We start from the raw sequence: 19721 nt of genomic DNA on the forward strand, positions 1-19721 counted from the left end.
AGTTTTTCCTTGCCCTGATGTGGGATGTGCAGCCCTTTGAGACACTCGTGATTTAAGGCTATATAAATAAACTTTGATTGATTGATTGATTGAAAGTGTTTTTTGAGGTGGTACTAAAGAATATTCAAAGCAGTGGTTCTCATCCAATTTCCTTCAACTCAATAATAATAAAACCGAAATCTTACTTGTCGGTACAAAAACCATTCTCGCCAAAACCAACAGCTTGTCCATTACTCTCTGCAATTCCTCTGTCTCACCCTCCTCCCAAGTCAAGAGTCTGGGTGTCATCCTCGACAGCACACTCTCCTTTAAAGCCCACATAAACAACATTACCCGGTCTGCTTACTTTCATCTTCGGAACAATTATCGTCTTGGCCCATCCCTTACCCCTCCTACTGCTGCCATACTAGTCCACAGCCTGGTCACCTCTCGCCTGGACTACTGCAACTCTCTCCTGTTTGGTCTCCCTCACAAGTCACTTCACAAACTTCAGCTTCTCCAGAACTCTGCAGCCCGGATAATCACCAGAACCCCTTCAATCCAGCACATCACCCCGTTCTGCAGCAACTCCACTGGCTACCCATCGAACATCGCATCCACTTTAAAATAATTCTCCTCACTTTCAAAGCCATCCATAACCTCTCTCCATCATATCTCTCTGACCTGATCCATGTCGCCACACCCTCACGTTCTCTAAGATCCTCTTCATCCATCCATCTCATTGTCCCTTTATCTAAACTGTCCACCATGGGTGCCCAAGCTTTCAGCCGCTCTGCCCCACATCTTTGGAACTCTTTACCACCAGACCTTCGCAACTTAGATTCAATATCCCTCTTCAAATCAAGACTCAAAACACACCTATTCCTGACTGCTTATTCATTGTAATCATCTTTTCTTTTCTCTTTGTTGTTGTTTTTTTTTTTTATCCAATTTGATTTTATTGTTGTGATTTTGTACGGTGTCCTTGAGTGCTCAGAAAGGCGCCTTATAAATGAAATGTATTATCATTATTATTATTATTAATATAAATGGACTAATTTTCACTCAGTAAGACCACAGACTTATAGTAAGTTTTTCTAGCGTAACTTACTGTGATGACAGCCTTGCTGAGACACAAAGATCCCCTGCAGCCATATTCCCTTTCATCCTCAGACTTGTAGTAGCTCAAAGTATTGTTCTTCAACACAACCCATCGGTCCTGCCATCCATGGATGTAATTTGTCCACTGTAAACAAACACGTACAGCAAGAAAACTTACACACAGGATTGATCTCGACTACAAAAGAAATATACCTTGCTCAAAACGCCTCCCAGCTCCACAGGTTGCACAGATTCTGGGTCCACATCTTCATCCGAGCCGGACGATGAGCTCTTTTCGGACATTTAAATCCAAGATTAGAACGCAAGTTACGTGTGTTTTACGCACAGAGCTGCCTGGCTGTACACTAACAAGATAATAGTCTCCACGCAGCACAATCTGCTGACAGTTTTGAAATCAACACAAAATCAGCAGTGTCGCGTTATCTGTCTGTTATCGTTTAGCGGAGGACGGTTATCGTAAAAAGAGAGACAATCGTGACCGGGCGATCACAACTTTGCTTTGAACCTGACGCCGATGCGCAAGCAGACAAGCTAGTTAGCGATATAACAGTTAGCTGTCAAACAAAACAACTACGAATGTTAACTTCTCGTCTAACTTGTGGCGGCTGCTCTTGGTCGCGCCCCCGGCTGCTCCGGACCTGCTACCCGAAAGAACTGTTGGTTGAGAAATGGCCTGCGCGAAGCCACTGTGACGATATGTTCAACTATCAAGCTACGAATGACGATGAAAGGCTCAGCGCTGCTGCTTTATTTCCGCGGTCTAGTTAGCAATAGCGGAGGACACGCTAGCTTGTCATTGGGTCGAGGGGGAGGAGCCGCAGCCACGCTTTACTGTGTACCTGAAGGAGAGCACCATCAAGCTCGTATCACTACCGGAACACTAAAAGTAATGTCCTTCAAATTAAAAGCATTTTGTTTATCTAGCCATCCGTCCATCCATTCTACCGCTTAAAACATCCATCCATCCATCCATTTTCTACCGCTTATTCCCTTCGGGGTCACGGGGGGTGCTGGAGCCTATCTCAGCTAAAATCGGGCGGAAGGTGGCGTACACCCTGGACAAGTCGCCATCTCATCGCAGGGCCAACACAGATATATTAAATGCAAAGTGCACATATTCGCTATTTCTTTCTTTCTTTCTTTTTTTAAATTAATGAATCCAACAAAATAATACACAACAATACCATAATAATACAATTCCAATTTCAAAACCCAACAACATTCAGAATAGCAATCAACAGAAACAATTGAGACACACTAAATTGGCTCTAGTGTGTGAATGTGAGTGTTAATGTTGTCTGTCTATCTGTGTTGGCCCTGTGATGAGGTGGCGACTTGTCCAGGGTGTACACTGCCTTCCGCCCGAATGCAGCTGAGACCCCTAGCTGCAACCCTGAAAGGGACAAGCGGTAGAAAATGGATGGATGGATGGATGGGCACAAACATGACAGAAAACAATCCAAAAGTAGTCAAACAAAAATTAATAATATTAACAACAGTATCAATATTAATAACAATTCCAACATAGCAGTGATTAGAAATCCCCTCATTGACATTAATATTACAGCCATTTATAACAAAAATTAAAACATTTAAAAAATGAACAATAGTGTCACAGTGGCTTACACTTGCATCACATCTCATAAGCTTGACAACACATTGTGTCCAATATTTTCCACAAAGATAAAATATGTCATATTTTAGGTTCATTTAATAGTTAAAACAAATGTAAATATCCATCCATCCATTTTCTACCACTTGTCCCGTTCGGGGTCGCGGGGGTGCATGCTGCATTCGGGCGGAAGGCGGCGTACAGCCTGGACAAGTCGCCACCTCATCGCAGGGCCAACACAGACAGACAGACAACATTCACACTCACATTCCCACACTAGGGCCAATTTAGTGTTGCCAATCAACCTATCCCCAGCTAGGTGCATGTCTTTGGAGGTGGGAGAAAGCCAGAGTACCCGGAGGGAACCCACGCAGTCACGGGGAGAACATGCAAACTCCACACAGAAAGATCCCGAGCCCGGGATTGAACTCAGGACTTTCGTATTGTGAGGCACATATATGCACTAACCCCTGTTTCACCGTGCTGCCAATAATTTGAATAAGTTAATTTAAATAATGCATCCCATATTCCAATATGTGACTCATTATTATCTAAACTAAATTCATTTTTTTCTACTGATATAATTTCCCTAGCTTGTGTATACCAGTCAGTATGAGTTGGACTACCAACATCTATCCATATTTTTTATATCCATATTTGCTATTTCTAATCAGAAATAACACGGAACCATTATTTTGGGAATTTTATTTTTATTTTCCTTTTTCCTTTATTTTATTTGTAATTGGATTTGTGTATGTTTTGTAACTGGAGCTGTGTATTATTATTTTACTTTGAATTTTTGAAAAGGACCCCAGGAAGACTAGCCTGGCGTTTTTACGTCGGCTAATGGGGATCCTCAATATTGATTAATTGATTGATTGAAACTTTTATTAGTAGATTGCACAGTGCAGTACATATTCCGTACAATTGACCACTAAATGGTAACACCCGAATACGTTTTTCAACTTAAGTCGGGGTCCAGTTAATATACAATAAACAATAAACAATAAACAATAAAGAATGACTCTCCAAAATCCATGATTTGAGGCGTTCCACACAACGCAGTTTGATAAATATATTTGATTTTAACAGTCAACACAACTCCATTGCTGTGAAAAAAAACCCAGCGAGGTTTTCAATATTGAAATTTAATTATTATTTTTTTTTTTTAAATAACAGACAATATATTAATCGTTAGTGTGTTCTTACAAACAAAGAGAGAAAAACAAAACAAAAAAACATTAAAAATAAAAAACAGCTGACGAAGAGTCTACAGGAAAAGGAAGTTAAACATTTCCGGTGACGATTCATAAACCCGGAACTACCGCCAAAGAGCCGCTCATATTTTCAAATGTTGAACTTCGGACATATTTGTCCGCGATTTTAGTAGCTAATTACCTACTTAAATTTACATATGCATATTTTCATAATGGTTTATGACGCTCCATGGCTTTTTTGAGTAACACATGAGATTGTTATTGTTGGAGGAAACTATAATTCAACATCAGTGGTCAGATCCTCAGGATGGAAAATGGCAGTGTATCCAGCAAAGGAGGAGAAGGACTCCTCTCCAGAATGGCCCTCAATGACAACAAAGCTGGTATGCAGGGTCTTGACAGAGACAAAATCAACAAGATCATCATGGAGTCATCAAAGGTTAGTTAGTCACATAACTAGTAGGGGTTGTTTTGAAACACCTTCTATCCAGCAGTCTCCACGGCACAAAAGTGATGCTCAGGGAAGTACAAATGTTTTATTATGGAGGTGCCGTGGACAGTTTTCAAATGAGATTTCCACTGTGTCCAGCCTTGTGTAACAATCCCATATTCCCAATGCACTGATGTATAGACCTGGGAAGATGTACTAGTGCAGGTTATTATGATAGATCGTTCTAATGCTTTCTGCCCTTGCCCTTCCTTTGAAGGGATCCAAGTTTTATGAGAATGAGCTGAGGAGAGAGGAGCAGGTGAACCAGCGCATTGAAAAAATGATGCTTCAAAAAGCACAAATCACAGAGCAACAGTTAAAGAAAGCACAAGCTCACGTAAGTCGGGACAATATTCTGTAAACCGATGTTCTGTTGGTACTTCATCAACACTTTCTCAATAGGTGGAGAGGATGGTCTCTGAGCTGGAGAAGAGGCGCGATCTAAGCCGTGTGATTGTGCACGTGGACATGGACGCTTTCTACGCTGCAGTGGAGACCAGAGACTGTCCTGAACTGAAGGGCAAGCCCATGGCTGTAGGATCCATGAGCATGCTGGTAGGTCGAAAAGCGTAGTCATGCCATCATTCATTCAGTCTTCAATGGTTGATTGAGACGCGATGCAAGATGTGTGACTCATCAAAAAGTCAAAATTCAATGAATTTGCATAAAAACAGAAGAATATTAGAATCGCTTCTCGTGCAGTGCACCTCTACACCACAATAATAAACATAAAGTTAAATAGGACTGCACTAATTAATCGATTAATTTGATTGGAAAAATGTCTTAATTTATATTCTGTTGCTTTTATTTTTACTTTTTCCTAATGCAAACGTGTTAAAAATGCAGTTTCAATGTTGATAATGTGCATTTATGGAAAAAAAAGATAGTTATAGGAAGCAGATTTTTTTGAAATGTAAACTTTCCCTAAAATACAGATTGAACCTATAAAGTGTGTTTTATCAGAATACTCCATTAATCGAACAAACTCATCGATAGGTGACTTTATTACTATATTAATTAGAGGTGGGAATCTTTGGGCACCTCACAATTCGATTATGATTCATAAGCTATGATACGATTAAAAATGTATTGTTGATGCATCTATTTATGTATATTGATGCAGTTTTACATTTCTTTTCGTTTCACAAAATAAGCATGTATCACTTGCAACTTAAAAAACCCCAATGCATTTGGAATAAAAAACAAACAAAAAAAATTTCTCGCATTTATTAAATTATGAAAATGTGTGCAAAATTGGACCATAAGTGCCCGATAGTAAAGCAGCTGGTCAGATCTCTTGACAAGGTGGCTCGATGCAGTCAGCCAAATTTTAGAACTGTCTCCATTACTTTATTTACAATAAATAAATTGATTATCGATTATTGACGTGCACTAATAATTTTTTTTTATTCCATGAATGTCATCCACTTCTTCTTCTCAGCACTGTCCTTCACACTCACACTTTTCGTTCCCATGGTTGGAAAACAAACGTATGTCTTCCTCTAGCTACCAGCTAATGCCAGCGAGTAAAACCGAATGATTAGACAAATCTTTCGGGTTTCGCTGTCACATTTGCCACACCAGCTAGAGGCCAGTAACTCAAAATTTTGCTTGCAACTTACAGCATAACAATGAACTCTTCTATCAAAACACTCTTAATTGACGTTCCACTGTATTACATTTCGAGAGAGTACCACTTGCACAGTGTCAATTAAAAATATGAATTATTTTCCGCTTGTATTGGATCTTATTTGATCTAAAAAGAGGCCACTGGTGTAGTTGATCCCTAATTCATGTTTAAGTGCAGATGTCTTTTAATGTCAAAACTCTACTGTCCTTTTTGCAGTCCACGTCCAACTACCATGCTCGGAAGTACGGCGTTCGGGCCGCCATGCCTGGATTCATAGCCAAAAAACTCTGCCCTGACCTAATCATCGTTCCATGCAATTTCAATAAATATAAATCAGTGAGCAATGAGGTGAGTGAGACACTGCGACATAAACACGGGCTTGGAAAGACTTACTATGCAGCTTTTTTTGTAGTTCACTGCCTTAACTAATGGCTCTTGTGTTTCTAACCTTTTTTTTAGATCAGGCAGATATTTGCAGATTATGATCCTTTTTTCCAGCCTGTGAGTCTGGACGAAGCCTATCTGGACTTTACAGAGCACCTGGAACGAAGGAAGAGCTGGCCAGAGGCCTCACGGACACATTACTATCGCTCCAGCAGCACGGCTACAGGCAGGACTGCATTATCCAGAAAACTTAATAAATGATGATGTTTGTGTTACATAAATGTATATTTTTTTTAACGGTGCAGCGGAATTTGAGCACCCGCAGGAATCCGAGGTGAAAGGCTTCTCACCCGTGCTGTTTGAGGACAGCCCGAGTTCTTCTGAGGCTTTGTCGAGTTCTGGAGCAGGCGATGCGACCGGTCCGGCCACTGAGGTTTTTGGGGCGTCTGTGGAAGAGGCTGTCAGGGAGATGCGCTTCCGCATTGAGCAGAAGACCATGCTGACTGCAAGTGCAGGTGGGAGGAAAGCGACATTTAAATCATTGCTTGTCCACCTGTGTTGCGTTAAGTCCTTTTAGTTGTAAGGCCAGAGACGTTTCTTTCATCTGTGGTTTTATTTTATCATATTAGAGACAAACTTAAGAGTGTCCCAACTTAGGAGTGTTTTGAGATAAGAGCTGTTAAAAGTTATTTGTAGATTTTAAATCATGCTTCTCACCTAGATAGTAGAAGGTTGTGGCCATAAACTGAAAAATTGGTAAACTTTGACAACCAATTTAGACACAAAAAAGGCAAGAAAAACACAAAAAGACACTTGTTTGCACCCAACATTTTTTTTAACCCATCGTGACGATTATGATTCATTCTTCCTATAAACCGGAAGATATGAACATCTCATCAGTCATCATTCCATTGAGAGCAGACATTGTACAGTAAGTGATTGTGATTGTTTTATTATGTGTGTCATCTCTCACGAAGTCTGCCATGAGTAATAGTCAGTGTTGTTGTTGAAGGAAAAAGCGAACGTTCTCACAAGCCTATAGGCACTCTTTGCATATCATTTATTTTTTAGGGGTGGCGGGGGTTGTAGAAAAGCGATACACAGCGACACCTCGATTTAAAAGTGCCCCAACTTTTAAGAGATATGAACTTTCTCTCGGTTGATTGTTATGCTTCAAGTTGCAAGCAAAGGTTTTAGTTAGTCCTACTTGCTAGCATTAGCTTAAAGCTGGAGATCGGCATAACTTTGTGTTTTCCAACCATTAGAACAAAGAAAGTGAGTGAGAAGGACTGTGCTGAGAAGAAGAGGCAGATGATTTTCATTTAATTAAGAAGAGAAATCAACAAAAACATGACCGACAGTGTATATTAATGTTCTCATTAATCCAGGTTATTGTCATCTCAGGGCATTCAATCCAAATAGGATGGGATGAGAGGCGAAACATCTTCTCAGACAAAAAAAACAGTCCAGTTGCGATTGATTGAATGCTCTTAGATGACCGACAGTGTTACCGATTTGGTGAGGCCGTTCAAGTGTCTGTACCATACTGAAGAGCGAACATAACCCCAGTCAAAGACGTTGAAATAATATCCAAACCGCAATATTATTACATTAGCTGGTGTAGCGAATGTCACAGTGAACCCCGTAAGATCTTTACTCGCTAGTATTTTTCCAAAATTGGAGCCAGGAAAGTGAGTGTGGAGGACAGTGCTGAGAAGAAGAAGCGGATGATATTTATTGAATTACATAAATAAATAATCACAATCATGACTAAGTGTGGTGCCAATTTGGCAAAGCAATTCGAGTGTATCAGTGTCAGCCAGCCAGGAATGTTGAAATAATATCTTACGGGTGCACATTTATTCATGAACACATGGAAAAGCTGCTGATGTTGTGTTTGACAAAGAAGCAGTCCACTCTCCAAAGTGAGTGCTTTTATTACATTACTTCATAAACTACTGTAGTTGTTATTAGTACATTTTATCGTATCGTTTTTATACAGTATTTCTTATCTAAAAGTATTTTAATTTTTTTAAAGTTAGTTACATGTTAGATTGTGCTGTTTTGGGGGGTGTGAGCACTTATTAAAATTGATTTCAATTCATTTCAATGGGAGACGTTGATTTGAGATACAAGTGTTTTGAATTAAGAGCTCCGTCTCAAAACCAATTCAGCTCGTAAATTGAGGTACTACTAAATATAAAAGAAAAGTTTTAAATCAGGCAAATGCTTGATCGAAATTGTGTTTGCAAAAATACATATTTAGTTTTATTTGAAGTTCCAGTGTAACTTTTCAGCCAACTTAAGGAACAGAGATGACAATTATATCCTATGTCAAATTTGAATTATAGTCATACATTGAAAATGCAAAATAAAAAACTAAATGGCACAAAATATTGTCCTAAAGGTTCCCTTTAATGCTGACAACATTGGCTCTTATTTCATAGTTGTGGACCTAAAAACGATGTCTACAGTTAAAATTCCCCCCAAAATAGACACGGTAGTGATTTTGGGCTTGTTTTAGGCCTTCAGAAAATTTCAGGCAATTTTGTATTGCATAGTATTTGTTTTGCTAGCATTTTCATCCTGAATCACAGCATTTTTACGCACAATTTGAAGAAATTAGCAAAATACCCTCAGGGTAACACCCGCTTTTAAAAAATGCATGTTACATGTTAAAATTGTGTAGTTTTGGGGGGACCAAACACAAATTAAATGTGATTAATTAATTTCAATGGGAGACGTTAAATTTGAGATGTGTTTTGTGTTAAGAGCTCCGTCACAGAACCAATTAAAGCTTGTAAATTGAGGTACTACTGAATCAACCAAAGATTAGCAGATGTTTTCTGTCTTCATACGCCAAAAGCAATTAATTACTTTTAAGTACAAGCCACACATTCAAAGCTACACTGTGATGATACGTAAAAACAGTAGTGCACAAAGTAAAACTATTAAGAGCGATTTATTTGATAAAGGCAGGACAGCATGCTGTGAGTATTTCGGCCTCCTCCCACATTCCAAAAACATGCATGTTTGGTTAACTGGAGACAAGGTGCGCCACACTTCTACACCCCCGACCATAATGAGGACAATCAATAAATGAACATGAATGACAATTCAGAACTATTTGGGTCATAGTGGTTGGATTGTATTCCCAATTCTGCATAATCTAACACTACTAAATATCAGCTACATACTTGCATTAGTATCAACGTTATGTTTTACCAGCTGTGGAGCAAAACATGCCATATTCATTTATGCTTCCTTTTTCCCTCCAGGCATTGCGCCAAACATGATGCTGGCCAAGGTGTGCAGTGACATGAACAAGCCCAACGGACAGTACAGACTGCCGTCCGCCCGAGTCATGGACTTCATCCAGGACCTCCCAGTTCGCAAAGTACGCCACACTTCAGTTTACACAAACTGTTACCGGTGAAAAAGAGTGCAATTGTTTGCTGGTGTGATGTGACGAATGACGTGCCGCAGCAATATTTGAACTCATCGTTTTTCTGTGTGCAGGTGTCAGGCATTGGGAAGGTGAGCGAGAAGATGCTGAATGCCCTGAGCATCAGTAGCTGTGCTCATCTCGGTCAGCAGATGGCGTTGTTGTCTTTGTTGTTCTCGGAGACGGCCTGGCATCACTTCATGCAGGTGTCCCTGGGTCTGGGCTCCACGCACATTGTGAGGTACAGTACTTGAATCCCCAGTCTTCAAAATCTATAACATAAGATACTCATATCTCATATCATACAGGAATGAAGAAAGGAAAAGCATGAGCACAGAAAGGTAGGTTTTTTTCTTCTGTTAAATCAAATCTACGTATCTACAACCACTTATTTGTTGTGTCTTTGTCCCCAAACTTTTTCTACAACATACAGAACATTTAAGGAACTAAACAGGCCTGAGGAGCAATTCTCGTTATGCAGAGAACTGTGTGAAGACTTAGCACAAGACCTGAAAAGAGAAGACCTCAAGGTACCAAACATTTTATACATCACACATTTTATCCATTAACTATTTTATTGGATAATTTCTTATACATGGATCCTCAATCTATAAACCCATCTTTTGAAAACTTTTCGATTTATGAACTATCCAAGACTGCGTGGGTTCCCTCCGAGTACTCCGGCTTTCTCCCACCTCCAAAGACATGAACCTGGGGATAGGTTGATTGGCAACACTAAATTGGCCCGAGTGTGTAAATGTTGTCTATGTGTGTTGGCCCTGCGATGAGGTGGCGACTTGTCCAGGTTGTACCCTGCCTTTCGCTCGAATGCAGCTGAGATAGGCTCCAGCACTATATACATTTTTCCATTTACAAACCCTGTTCAAGTGCCAATTAAGTTTGTACATCGTGGTTCCACTGTATAAGTACGTCAGATTGTTCATTCCTATTTTTAATGGATAAAGGAAATGCTTGATGGTTTGGCACGGTCATCACCCCCCTGCCTAGGTGCCTGATGTCGTCTTGATAGCAACAGGAAATGGAGGGCCATTAAGGAGACAGCAGGGGCCAGCTGTCAAGTCTCCCAGGGCGACGAACATGTTGTAACAGTGTGCATATAACTATATACCTATCGACCCTGTCCCCTTTCGTCTTTCAAAGGGTAAAAACGTCACGCTGAAGCTGAAAAATGTGAATTTTGAGGTGAAAACCAGGGCAGTGACGCTGCCGTGCGGCGTCGCCACTGCGGACGAGATCTTTGCCACGGCCAAAGACCTGCTGAAGACAGAAATTGACAATGAAAGTCCACAGGCGCTGAGGCTGAGGCTCATGGGTAAATATGTATTTGTTGTACTACAAGAGCACTGAACAGCACAATCTGGATCAGATCAAAACTGATAAGATGTACAGCAATGTAAGCATCTGAAAATGAAACCAAAGGCATGATCTGAATCAGTTTAAGATGGAATTTCGTTTGACTTTACAACTTCCGACCGTGCACAAATGTTTGTTTTCAAACTATTAAGATTTAGCAGTGATATACACGTTTCAATATGTTAAATTACATGTTCATCATAGGGATGGGTGATATTGTCCAAAAATCTATATTGTGATATACAGTACAGGCCAAAAGTTTGGACACACCTTCTCATTTAAATGCGTTTTCTTTATTTTCATCAAAACTATGACACCTGTGAAGTGAAAACCATTTCAGGTGACTACTTCTTGAAGCTCATCGAGAGAATGCCAAGAGTGTGCAAAACAGTAATCAGAGCAAAGGGTGGCTATTTTCAAGAAACTAAAATATAAAACATGTTTTCCGTTATTTCACCTTTTTTTGTTAAGTACATAACTCCACATGTGATCATTCATAGTTGTGATGCCTTCAGTGACAATCTACAATGTAAATAGTCTTGAAAATAAAGAAAACACATTGAATGAGAAGGTGTGTCCAAACCTTTAGCCTGTACTGTATATTGCACCCTATTGTGATATCTATATATATCGCAATATATTATTTGTCATGTAAATAAAAATAGAAACATTTTAAAACGGGTTACAAAGGCTCCTAATTTGGCTGCTGATGTATAGGGTATCATACTGCGTCATTTGCAGTTCTCAAAATGATTATTAATCTACTTGTTAATTTACTGTTGATAGCACGTTACTTTTTGTTGTAACATGTTTTAACTACACTTCTATTCAAATAAACACTTATTCTTCCGTTGTTTGGCTACTACAAATTTGGGTATCGATCCAATACCAAGTAGTTACAGGGTCAATATTGGTCATACAAATGCTGATATGGCTACTTTAAAAAAATCCAACATCAGGCATGGCGGAATATTTCTAAAACAATCTTGCCTACTTTAAACTTACTCTAAAGACAAATCTTTGGGTTTTTATTTGTTATTATTATTAACATTTCAACCTTTTATGCCTTTTTATTTTTTTTTTCTTTTTTTCTTTTACCATAAAAAAGAGCTGTTTGTTTTGTTTTTTGGTTCGGTTTTCACCAGGACGCCAAAGTGTTGCTAAAAGACGAAGGAGTGTCTCTAAGCTGTGTTTTCTCAGCACTTATAAAAGTGAAACAGGTTTACTTTTAACTTAGTAGAGGCTTTCTGCTCGCAGTAGTAAAGCACACTGCCTGGGCTTGTGGTGGCGGATCGCCGCTCTCACTCATGCTGCCAATTTGTGTGTTGTGTGGAATTTCTACCGCAACGACACTGCATTTACATAGCAAAATCACATTCATATCAGATTAATCCATCCATCCATCCATCTTCTTCCGCTTATCCGAGGTCGGGTCGCGGGGGCAGCAGCTTAAGCAGGGAAGCCCAGACTTCCCTCTCCCCAGCCACTTCGTCCAGCTCTTCCCGGGGGATCCCGAGGCGTTCCCAGGCCAGCCGGGAGAGATAGTCTTCCCAGCGTGTCCTGGGTCTTCCCCGTGGCCTCCTACCGGTCGGACGTGCCCGAAACACCTTCCTAGGGAGGCGTTCGGGTGGCATCCTGACCAGATGCCCGAACCACCTCATCTGGCTCCTCTCGATGTGGAGGAGCAGCGGCTTTACTTTGAGCTCCCCCCGAATGACAGAGCTTCTCACCCTATCTCTAAGGGAGAGCCCCGCCAGTCGGCGGAGGAAACTCATTTCGGCCGCTTGTACCCGTGATCTTGTCCTTTCGGTCATGACCCAAAGCTCATGACCATAGGTGATTAATGAATTCATATAATATGAAATAAATTATTTGTAATGATCTGCAGTATGTTTCCTCTAGGGCTGCAGCTATTGATTATCTTAATAATCGAGTAACCTATCATCAAGTTAGTTTGATTAATCGAGTAACCAGATAAAAAAAAACACTTTTATTGCCTCAATGCGTATTTTAGGGAATATTTTTTAAATTAAAAAATATTTTTCTACTTGCCATAACCTTCATTACCTTCTATTTACCTTTTTACCTTTTACTAACTTTCTGTTTATTTTCTTTTAACTTCCATTTACCTTCTTTTGTCATCGATTTACCTTTTATTTACCTTTCCAGTTACAGTCTTTTACCTTATTTTTTTACCTTCTTTTGCCATCTATTTACCTCTTATTGACTTTCTATTTATTTTCTTTTAACTTCCATTTACCTTCTTTTGTCATCGATTTACCTTATATTTACCTTTCCAGTTACCTTCTTTTACCTTTTATTTTTACCTTCTTTTGCCATCTATTTACCTCTTATTGACTTTCTATTTATTTTCTTTTAACTTCCATTTACCTTCTTTTTTTTTTTTTTTACCTTCATTTACCTTCTATTTACCTTCTTTTGTCATTGATTTACCTTATTTTTACTTTCTTTTGCCATACAGGTATATTTAACTTTTTTTAAACTTTTGTTTAACCTTATTTTATGTTTTATTTAGTTTCTATTTATCTTCTATTAGTTTTTATTGAGCTTTTTTTTTACCTTCTTTTATATTTTATTTACCCTCTATTTATCTTCTTTTAGCTTCTATTTACCTTTTTTACTTACTTTTAATTTTTAAAACTTTGTTTTTATCTTCTTTTACCATCTTTTACCCTTTATCTAACTTGTTTTACCTTGTTCTACCTTTTACGTATTTACCTTCTAATTACCTTCTCTTTCCTTGTACATAACTCTTTCACCTTATATGACCTTTTATTTACCTTATTATGTATCTCTTACATTCTTTTGCCTTCTGTTGAACTATTACTTTTACCGTCTTTTACCATATTTTACCTCTATTTAACTAGTTTTACCTTCTTTTATGCAGTCCCATTTTTATTTTATTTATTTTATTTTATTTTATTTATTACACTCATTGAATGATTAGTCAAAGCGTTTTTGTAATCAAAATAGTCAATTCCTTGTTGCAGCCCTAGTTTCCATTGTTGTTTACCCATGGTGTCCTCATGATAACTTATTGTTGCGTATTGCAGGTGTTCGTATCTCCGCCTTTGTCACCACGGATGATAAAAAGCACCTGCAGAAGAGCATCATTGGTTTCCTCCAGCCTGGCAAATCAGACACTGGGGGCGACACCCAGGAAATCCATCATCAACACGTTGAAGGGGATCATCCGTCATCTTGTCCTCTCACAGCACAAACATGTCCGACTAAAAAAGAGCTTCCCTGGCCGTCACAGAAAAAGAGCTTACAGGAAGACCAGACATGTGAAAGACCTCCGCAGTCTTTCTTTCAAAGAGCTCATGCTAAGAGACTGCAGCAGAACGTTGACATTGTTACTCCCACACATGATGACACTGATGCCCATAAAAGGGCGGAGTCGTCAACAAAGAGGGAGGAGCCAAAGAGTAACATGTCACGTTTAGACAATGATGTCCTTTTAGACGCTGGAGCGTCCACATCGGCTTCAGCATTGGACAAACTTACCTGTCCTGTGTGTTTCAGGCAGGTGAGCACAGATGATTTGAATGTCTTCAACAGCCATATAGACCAGTGTCTCACTAAAGGCTCCATCGAGCGCCATATGTCGGACTCGTCTGACTCGACGGCAACATCCGAGGTTGAGATGCACAAAGACACAGTAAAGGACAATGGACATGTGGAGTCAAAAACCATGATCAGTGTTGACGGTGGAACAGTGACCTCGCAACGTCCTCAGTCATCTGCTAGTGAAGGTCCCGTCCTCATCTGCCCGGTGTGTCAGCTGACCCAGGACACGAGTGACCTCACTATATTCAATCGCCATGTTGACGTCTGCCTGAACCAGGAAGTGTTGCATGAGCTGGGAACTTCATCAGCCTCAGCTGAAGGCACAAAAAGCAACGTGACAGCAGGTGAGGGTTTTCTTTAATTATTATTACTATTGGGTTCCACCAGACATATTTACAGTGGAGTCTCTATTGTTCAACACTAGTAATGTAACAATTTCATATTACTTTTATTGTGAATAACATAATCGCAGTTATCAAATTGATAAAAATAAATTGACATACAATATACTTTCTTGGCAGAAAAAACATTAAACATTTTTCTGGCTTCTTAAGAGCCATATTATTTGTATTTTAATTTTACCGTATTTTCCGGTCTTAAAATCCTTTTTCTTTCTCAAAAATCGACAGTGCGCCTAATGTATGGAATAATTCTGGTTTTGCTTACCGACCTCAAAGCTATTTTATTTGGTATATGGTGAAATGATAAGTGTGACCAGTAGATGGCAGTCAAACATGAGAGATACCTGTAGACTGCAATAGGGACGGCGTGGCGCAGTGGAAGAGTGGCCGTGCGCGACCCGAGGGTCTCTGGTTCAATCCCCACCTAGTACCAACCTCGTCATGTCCGTTGTGTCCTGAGCAAGACACTTCACCCTTGCTCCTGATGGGTGCTGGTAGTGCCTTGCATGGCAGCTCCCTCCATCAGTGTGTGAATGTGTGTGTGAATGGGTAAATGTGGAAGTAGTGTCAAAGCGCTTTGAGTACCTTGAAGGTAGAAAAGCGCTATACAAGTACAACCCATTTATCATTTTATTTAATATGATGGCAGTCACACGTAAGAGATATGTGTAGACTGCAATATGACTCAAGTAAACAACACCATCATTTTATATGTTCCATTGAAAATATAGTACATTATACACGGCGCTCAAAAATCTATCAAAATGTTTTATTACGACTTTGGTAAGCTATGAAGCCGCACCGCTTGATGGATTGTACTGTGCTTCAACATACAAGTAATATTATGGTGTGTGTATAAGGTAAGACATATTATCTGGTGTTTTGTTTCGCAGTATTCTGCAAAAGCAAATTTTCTTACCTTATGGTACCTGCTGATCTGTATTTGGGATCTGCATAAGTCCTGAAAATTTGCGCGCGTCCGACGCCGTAGTCGATAAGCTTCTTATTTTTCTTTATCTTCTTGTTATGGGACATTCATCCTCCGCTGTTGCCATTTCTAATATAAAGTAGTGTAAAGTTCTTAAATATATCTGTCAGTAAACTCGCCATGAAAGCGCTAAAACATACCTGTGTAGTGAGTTTACATTATTCACCCAAGGAACTTTAGTTATTAGAGAGTTCCGGTCAGACGTTTTTTCACAAGGCACATTTCCAGCGTTGTTATTGCAATAGTGAGCCACGGATGAGGAGATGCTGCTCCGTTATTGATTTAAGTAAAGTCTAAAGATCATGAAAACAGTTAGCTCCATCTTTTGACACTTCTTCCACTCCCTTCTTTGCACGCTACACCACTACAACAAAAATGACAGGAAAAGACGCTGCTGAAGGTAAGCCAAGTTAATAAGACGCGCATCCTGAAGCCACTGTCAGAAAGCGGCTTGAAGATGGTAAAACATAATCTATGCAACATTTTTGACCAAAGAACCACCATTACATGTTATGTGGACCACAAGGAAGTGTTTTCCATTTAGAAACATTATTTTTTTAATGCGCCCTATAATCTGGTGCACCTTATATTTGAAAAGGATTGAACATAGACCATTCATCGGCAGTGCACCTTATAATCCGGTGCGCCCTATGGTCCGTAAAATACGGTAATTATCGTTACATCCCTAGCTATACCTATCTTATATTTGGTTCAATGCAGTCATTTATATTGAAATACATATGCTTTGTCATCTTTCTTCTTTACAGTTACTGATGTCCTTTTGTGGTGTGCAAAATCCCAAGTTTTGTTCCATTTTATTTGCCCTCCAAATTTTGGTTGAACTGTAAATGTTTGTACCACTTGTTTGCAGTACCGAATTTTATTCATTATTTTTCTTCTTGAGCAATGCGTAAATGCATCCCTCTGTTGTATGAGCTGCACATGTCTATTTGCGAAGATGACCTATGACTTTTGGATTTACAGTCAGTGAGACACTCGTATTGATTCCTACAGTGAAAACAGATCTTTTTTGACTTCGCTGGGATTTGTTCGCCCTGGCCTTGGAATTGTCCGGATCACTTTCCTACCTATTTTGTTTTCAGTAATGAAAGCAGTCTGAGCACCTTAAACAATCCTCCCCTAGAAATTGCACTCTTTGTCTCTCTAAAGTGCTCCTGTTGGATTCCCAATAGATGAATGTCATTTTTTGTGTGCTGTGCTTTTTTTTCTTCTTCTTTTTTTTTTGTCCGACGCAAGAAAATAAGGTGTTGAGTGTTTTTGTTTGCAGACAGAAGCATCTTTCCGCCAAGGCACGCGGGGAGAGGTAAAACCAAAAGGTAGGACAGAATATTGCTTCAAATAAATATGCAGAGTCAGCATTTTCCCTACTAACATGCATTATGTACGATCATATCCCTTCCAGACATGACTCATTGTCATCGTTGCCCGCCAAAAAGGCCAAAGGTCTCAACACCATTGACAGGTTCTTCAGGTGACATTCATTATTCAAAGATGCTTGAAAAATGTTTAGACAAACCTGTTGACAAAAAAATCATGCATATCAAAATAATGGTCATATTTTATAACCATAATGTATTATTCAAAGAAGAAGAAAAACCTCAGATTTTTTATGTTTAATATGCCAAATGGGTGATGATTATATTTATTACATGCTATTTCGGGAATATTCTATTTATTTATTTATTTTAAATGGTGATGTTTAGCAATAAATTAATTTTTTTGTTTTATAAAGGGATGCTGCAACAACAAAAAATCACACATTTTGTTTCTACATAACTAAGCAGCTTCTGTGCTAAATTTCAACCAGTTAGATGTCAGACTCAAGGATCAGGTGCCATATCTGACCCGCCACATTGTTTTTCTGTGTCCCGTGGAAGCTTGGAAATAATGTGCGTCAATAAAGTATTTTATTGCTAAATGCATTTTTTATTTTTTTATTTTTGACTAACAAAAAGATTTACATGGAATTGTATATTTTTGCAACCAGGTTCTCAAACTTGCGGACCATTTCGTGCCGTTGTAGTGAACTTAGTAGTTTAGTGTAATTGATGCCCATGCCCCCTGACGGATAATAGTTCAATATATTCTAACAATTTGGAATTACACTCGCCAATAACGGTACAAACACAGGAAAGACAGCACAACAAAGACACAGTGTGCAACATAAAGAGCAACTTCCTGTAAGCAAATGGAATTGTCTCAGACCATGTCCTGGGGAACTCAACAGTGTCAAAATATAAAATGTTTACATGTATACTATTTTTTTAACTACTTCTGCCACCATAACTGCTGGTAGAAGTAGTTAAAAAATAGTCACATAGTTAATAATGTGATTCTGAAGTAAATACATGACCTCACCCAAACTCTTAACTCTGCAGTGGTAAAATAGTTTGAGATGATCTAATAATGCAACGAGATATCCCCCAAAAATGTTTTTATATTAACTTTTATATCAACTTTTTCACTTCCGATACCGATATTGAAGCCTTCAGTATTGGCCGGTAACAATAAATAATTGATTAATTAATTAATAAATGATACGTTATCAGTAGTAATCATACATACTTTTTGAGGGTGTCAAAAACATTTCGAATAAATCACAATTCTTATTTGTAACCATTCTTAAGCAATTCTAAAAAAAATAGATTTTTTTATTTCTTTATTGATTTTTTTCCATTTGTCCTGTTCAGCCACTCAGACAAATCATATTGTTGATGTAGATGACCATATAAGCTGTACACATGTTGTTTAGAAAAGAAAAGTGTTGGATACTTCTCTTGTTGCCGTAGCAGTTTTAGACTTTATTAAATGTTTGGTTAGAATTTTATTAAACAAAACCAGTTATCTTTAAATCATTTAGAAATTCATCAGAGCTGTTTGTTAATTTTATGGAGGAATGTAGTTACTCGTAGAACTGGCAGCCAATGTTATTAAAAAAGTATTGATTTTGAATCGAAAATCGATTCTGAATCGAATAATTACCCCCAAGAATTGATTCGAATTGTGTGGTGCCCAAAGATTCACAGCCCTAATACTGTTATTATTTTATAGTGTGGAATGTTAGGAAAGGTTTGATCAAGTGAAATGAGTCAAACAGAGAACAACGATAGATATATAAAACACTAATCTATTTATTAATAACTGTCTGTAATGGACTTATGCTGTCTTTAAGGCTCCCATCAAAATATTAGGCTTTTAAATTTTTGGGAGGAAAATATGTGTTTTTGCTGTAGAAAAAGGGGTGTTTCTTTGACAAAAAGGATGTAAAACATACATAAACATAATACAAATCGATTATCAATGTATAGATCTGAAGTTGTTCTAGAAATGTAAGTGTTCAAAGTATTTTTTTTTAATATATATATATATATATATGACTAACTTTTAACAATTGTGTGAGTGAGACCTCTGAGGGTCCAAGGGACCTACAAGGTGGAACTTTATTTAAAACGGTCAATGCTCAAAAA

The 19721-nt window shown here is 38.7% G+C and overlaps 2 protein-coding genes across 4 annotated transcripts in view; one reads left to right on the top strand and one right to left on the bottom strand.

The window, feature by feature from the left end:
* LOC133623319 (ceramide transfer protein-like) overlaps positions 1–1904 on the bottom strand; it is a 48369-nt gene extending 46465 nt beyond the window's left edge. For 2 of the 3 annotated variants that reach the window (XM_061986510.1, XM_061986509.1), the window contains exons 1-2: positions 1294–1904; positions 1091–1225 (exon numbers count right to left, since the gene is read on the bottom strand). In XM_061986510.1, the coding sequence (XP_061842494.1) occupies positions 1091–1225; positions 1294–1383 (225 nt within the window). In that variant the 5' untranslated portion in view covers positions 1384–1904. The remainder of the gene's footprint in view (positions 1–1090; positions 1226–1293) is intronic. The other variant, XM_061986511.1, reaches the window with a different exon arrangement.
* Positions 1905–4030: 2126 nt separating this feature from the next.
* Positions 4031–18141, top strand: polk (polymerase (DNA directed) kappa). Its single transcript, XM_061986527.1, has 14 exons — positions 4031–4369; positions 4638–4757; positions 4823–4975; positions 6267–6398; positions 6510–6660; positions 6740–6949; positions 9713–9831; positions 9954–10120; positions 10188–10220; positions 10313–10409; positions 11041–11212; positions 14328–15188; positions 17522–17570; positions 17657–18141. Exons 1-14 carry the CDS (start codon positions 4238–4240, stop codon positions 17727–17729), a joined length of 2469 nt encoding a protein of 822 aa, XP_061842511.1. The 5' UTR covers positions 4031–4237; the 3' UTR covers positions 17730–18141.
* The last annotated feature ends 1580 nt before the right edge of the window (positions 18142–19721 follow it).

Source organism: Nerophis lumbriciformis, linkage group LG12 (assembly GCF_033978685.3).
Source record: "Nerophis lumbriciformis linkage group LG12, RoL_Nlum_v2.1, whole genome shotgun sequence".
Lineage (NCBI taxonomy): Eukaryota > Metazoa > Chordata > Actinopteri > Syngnathiformes > Syngnathidae > Nerophis > Nerophis lumbriciformis.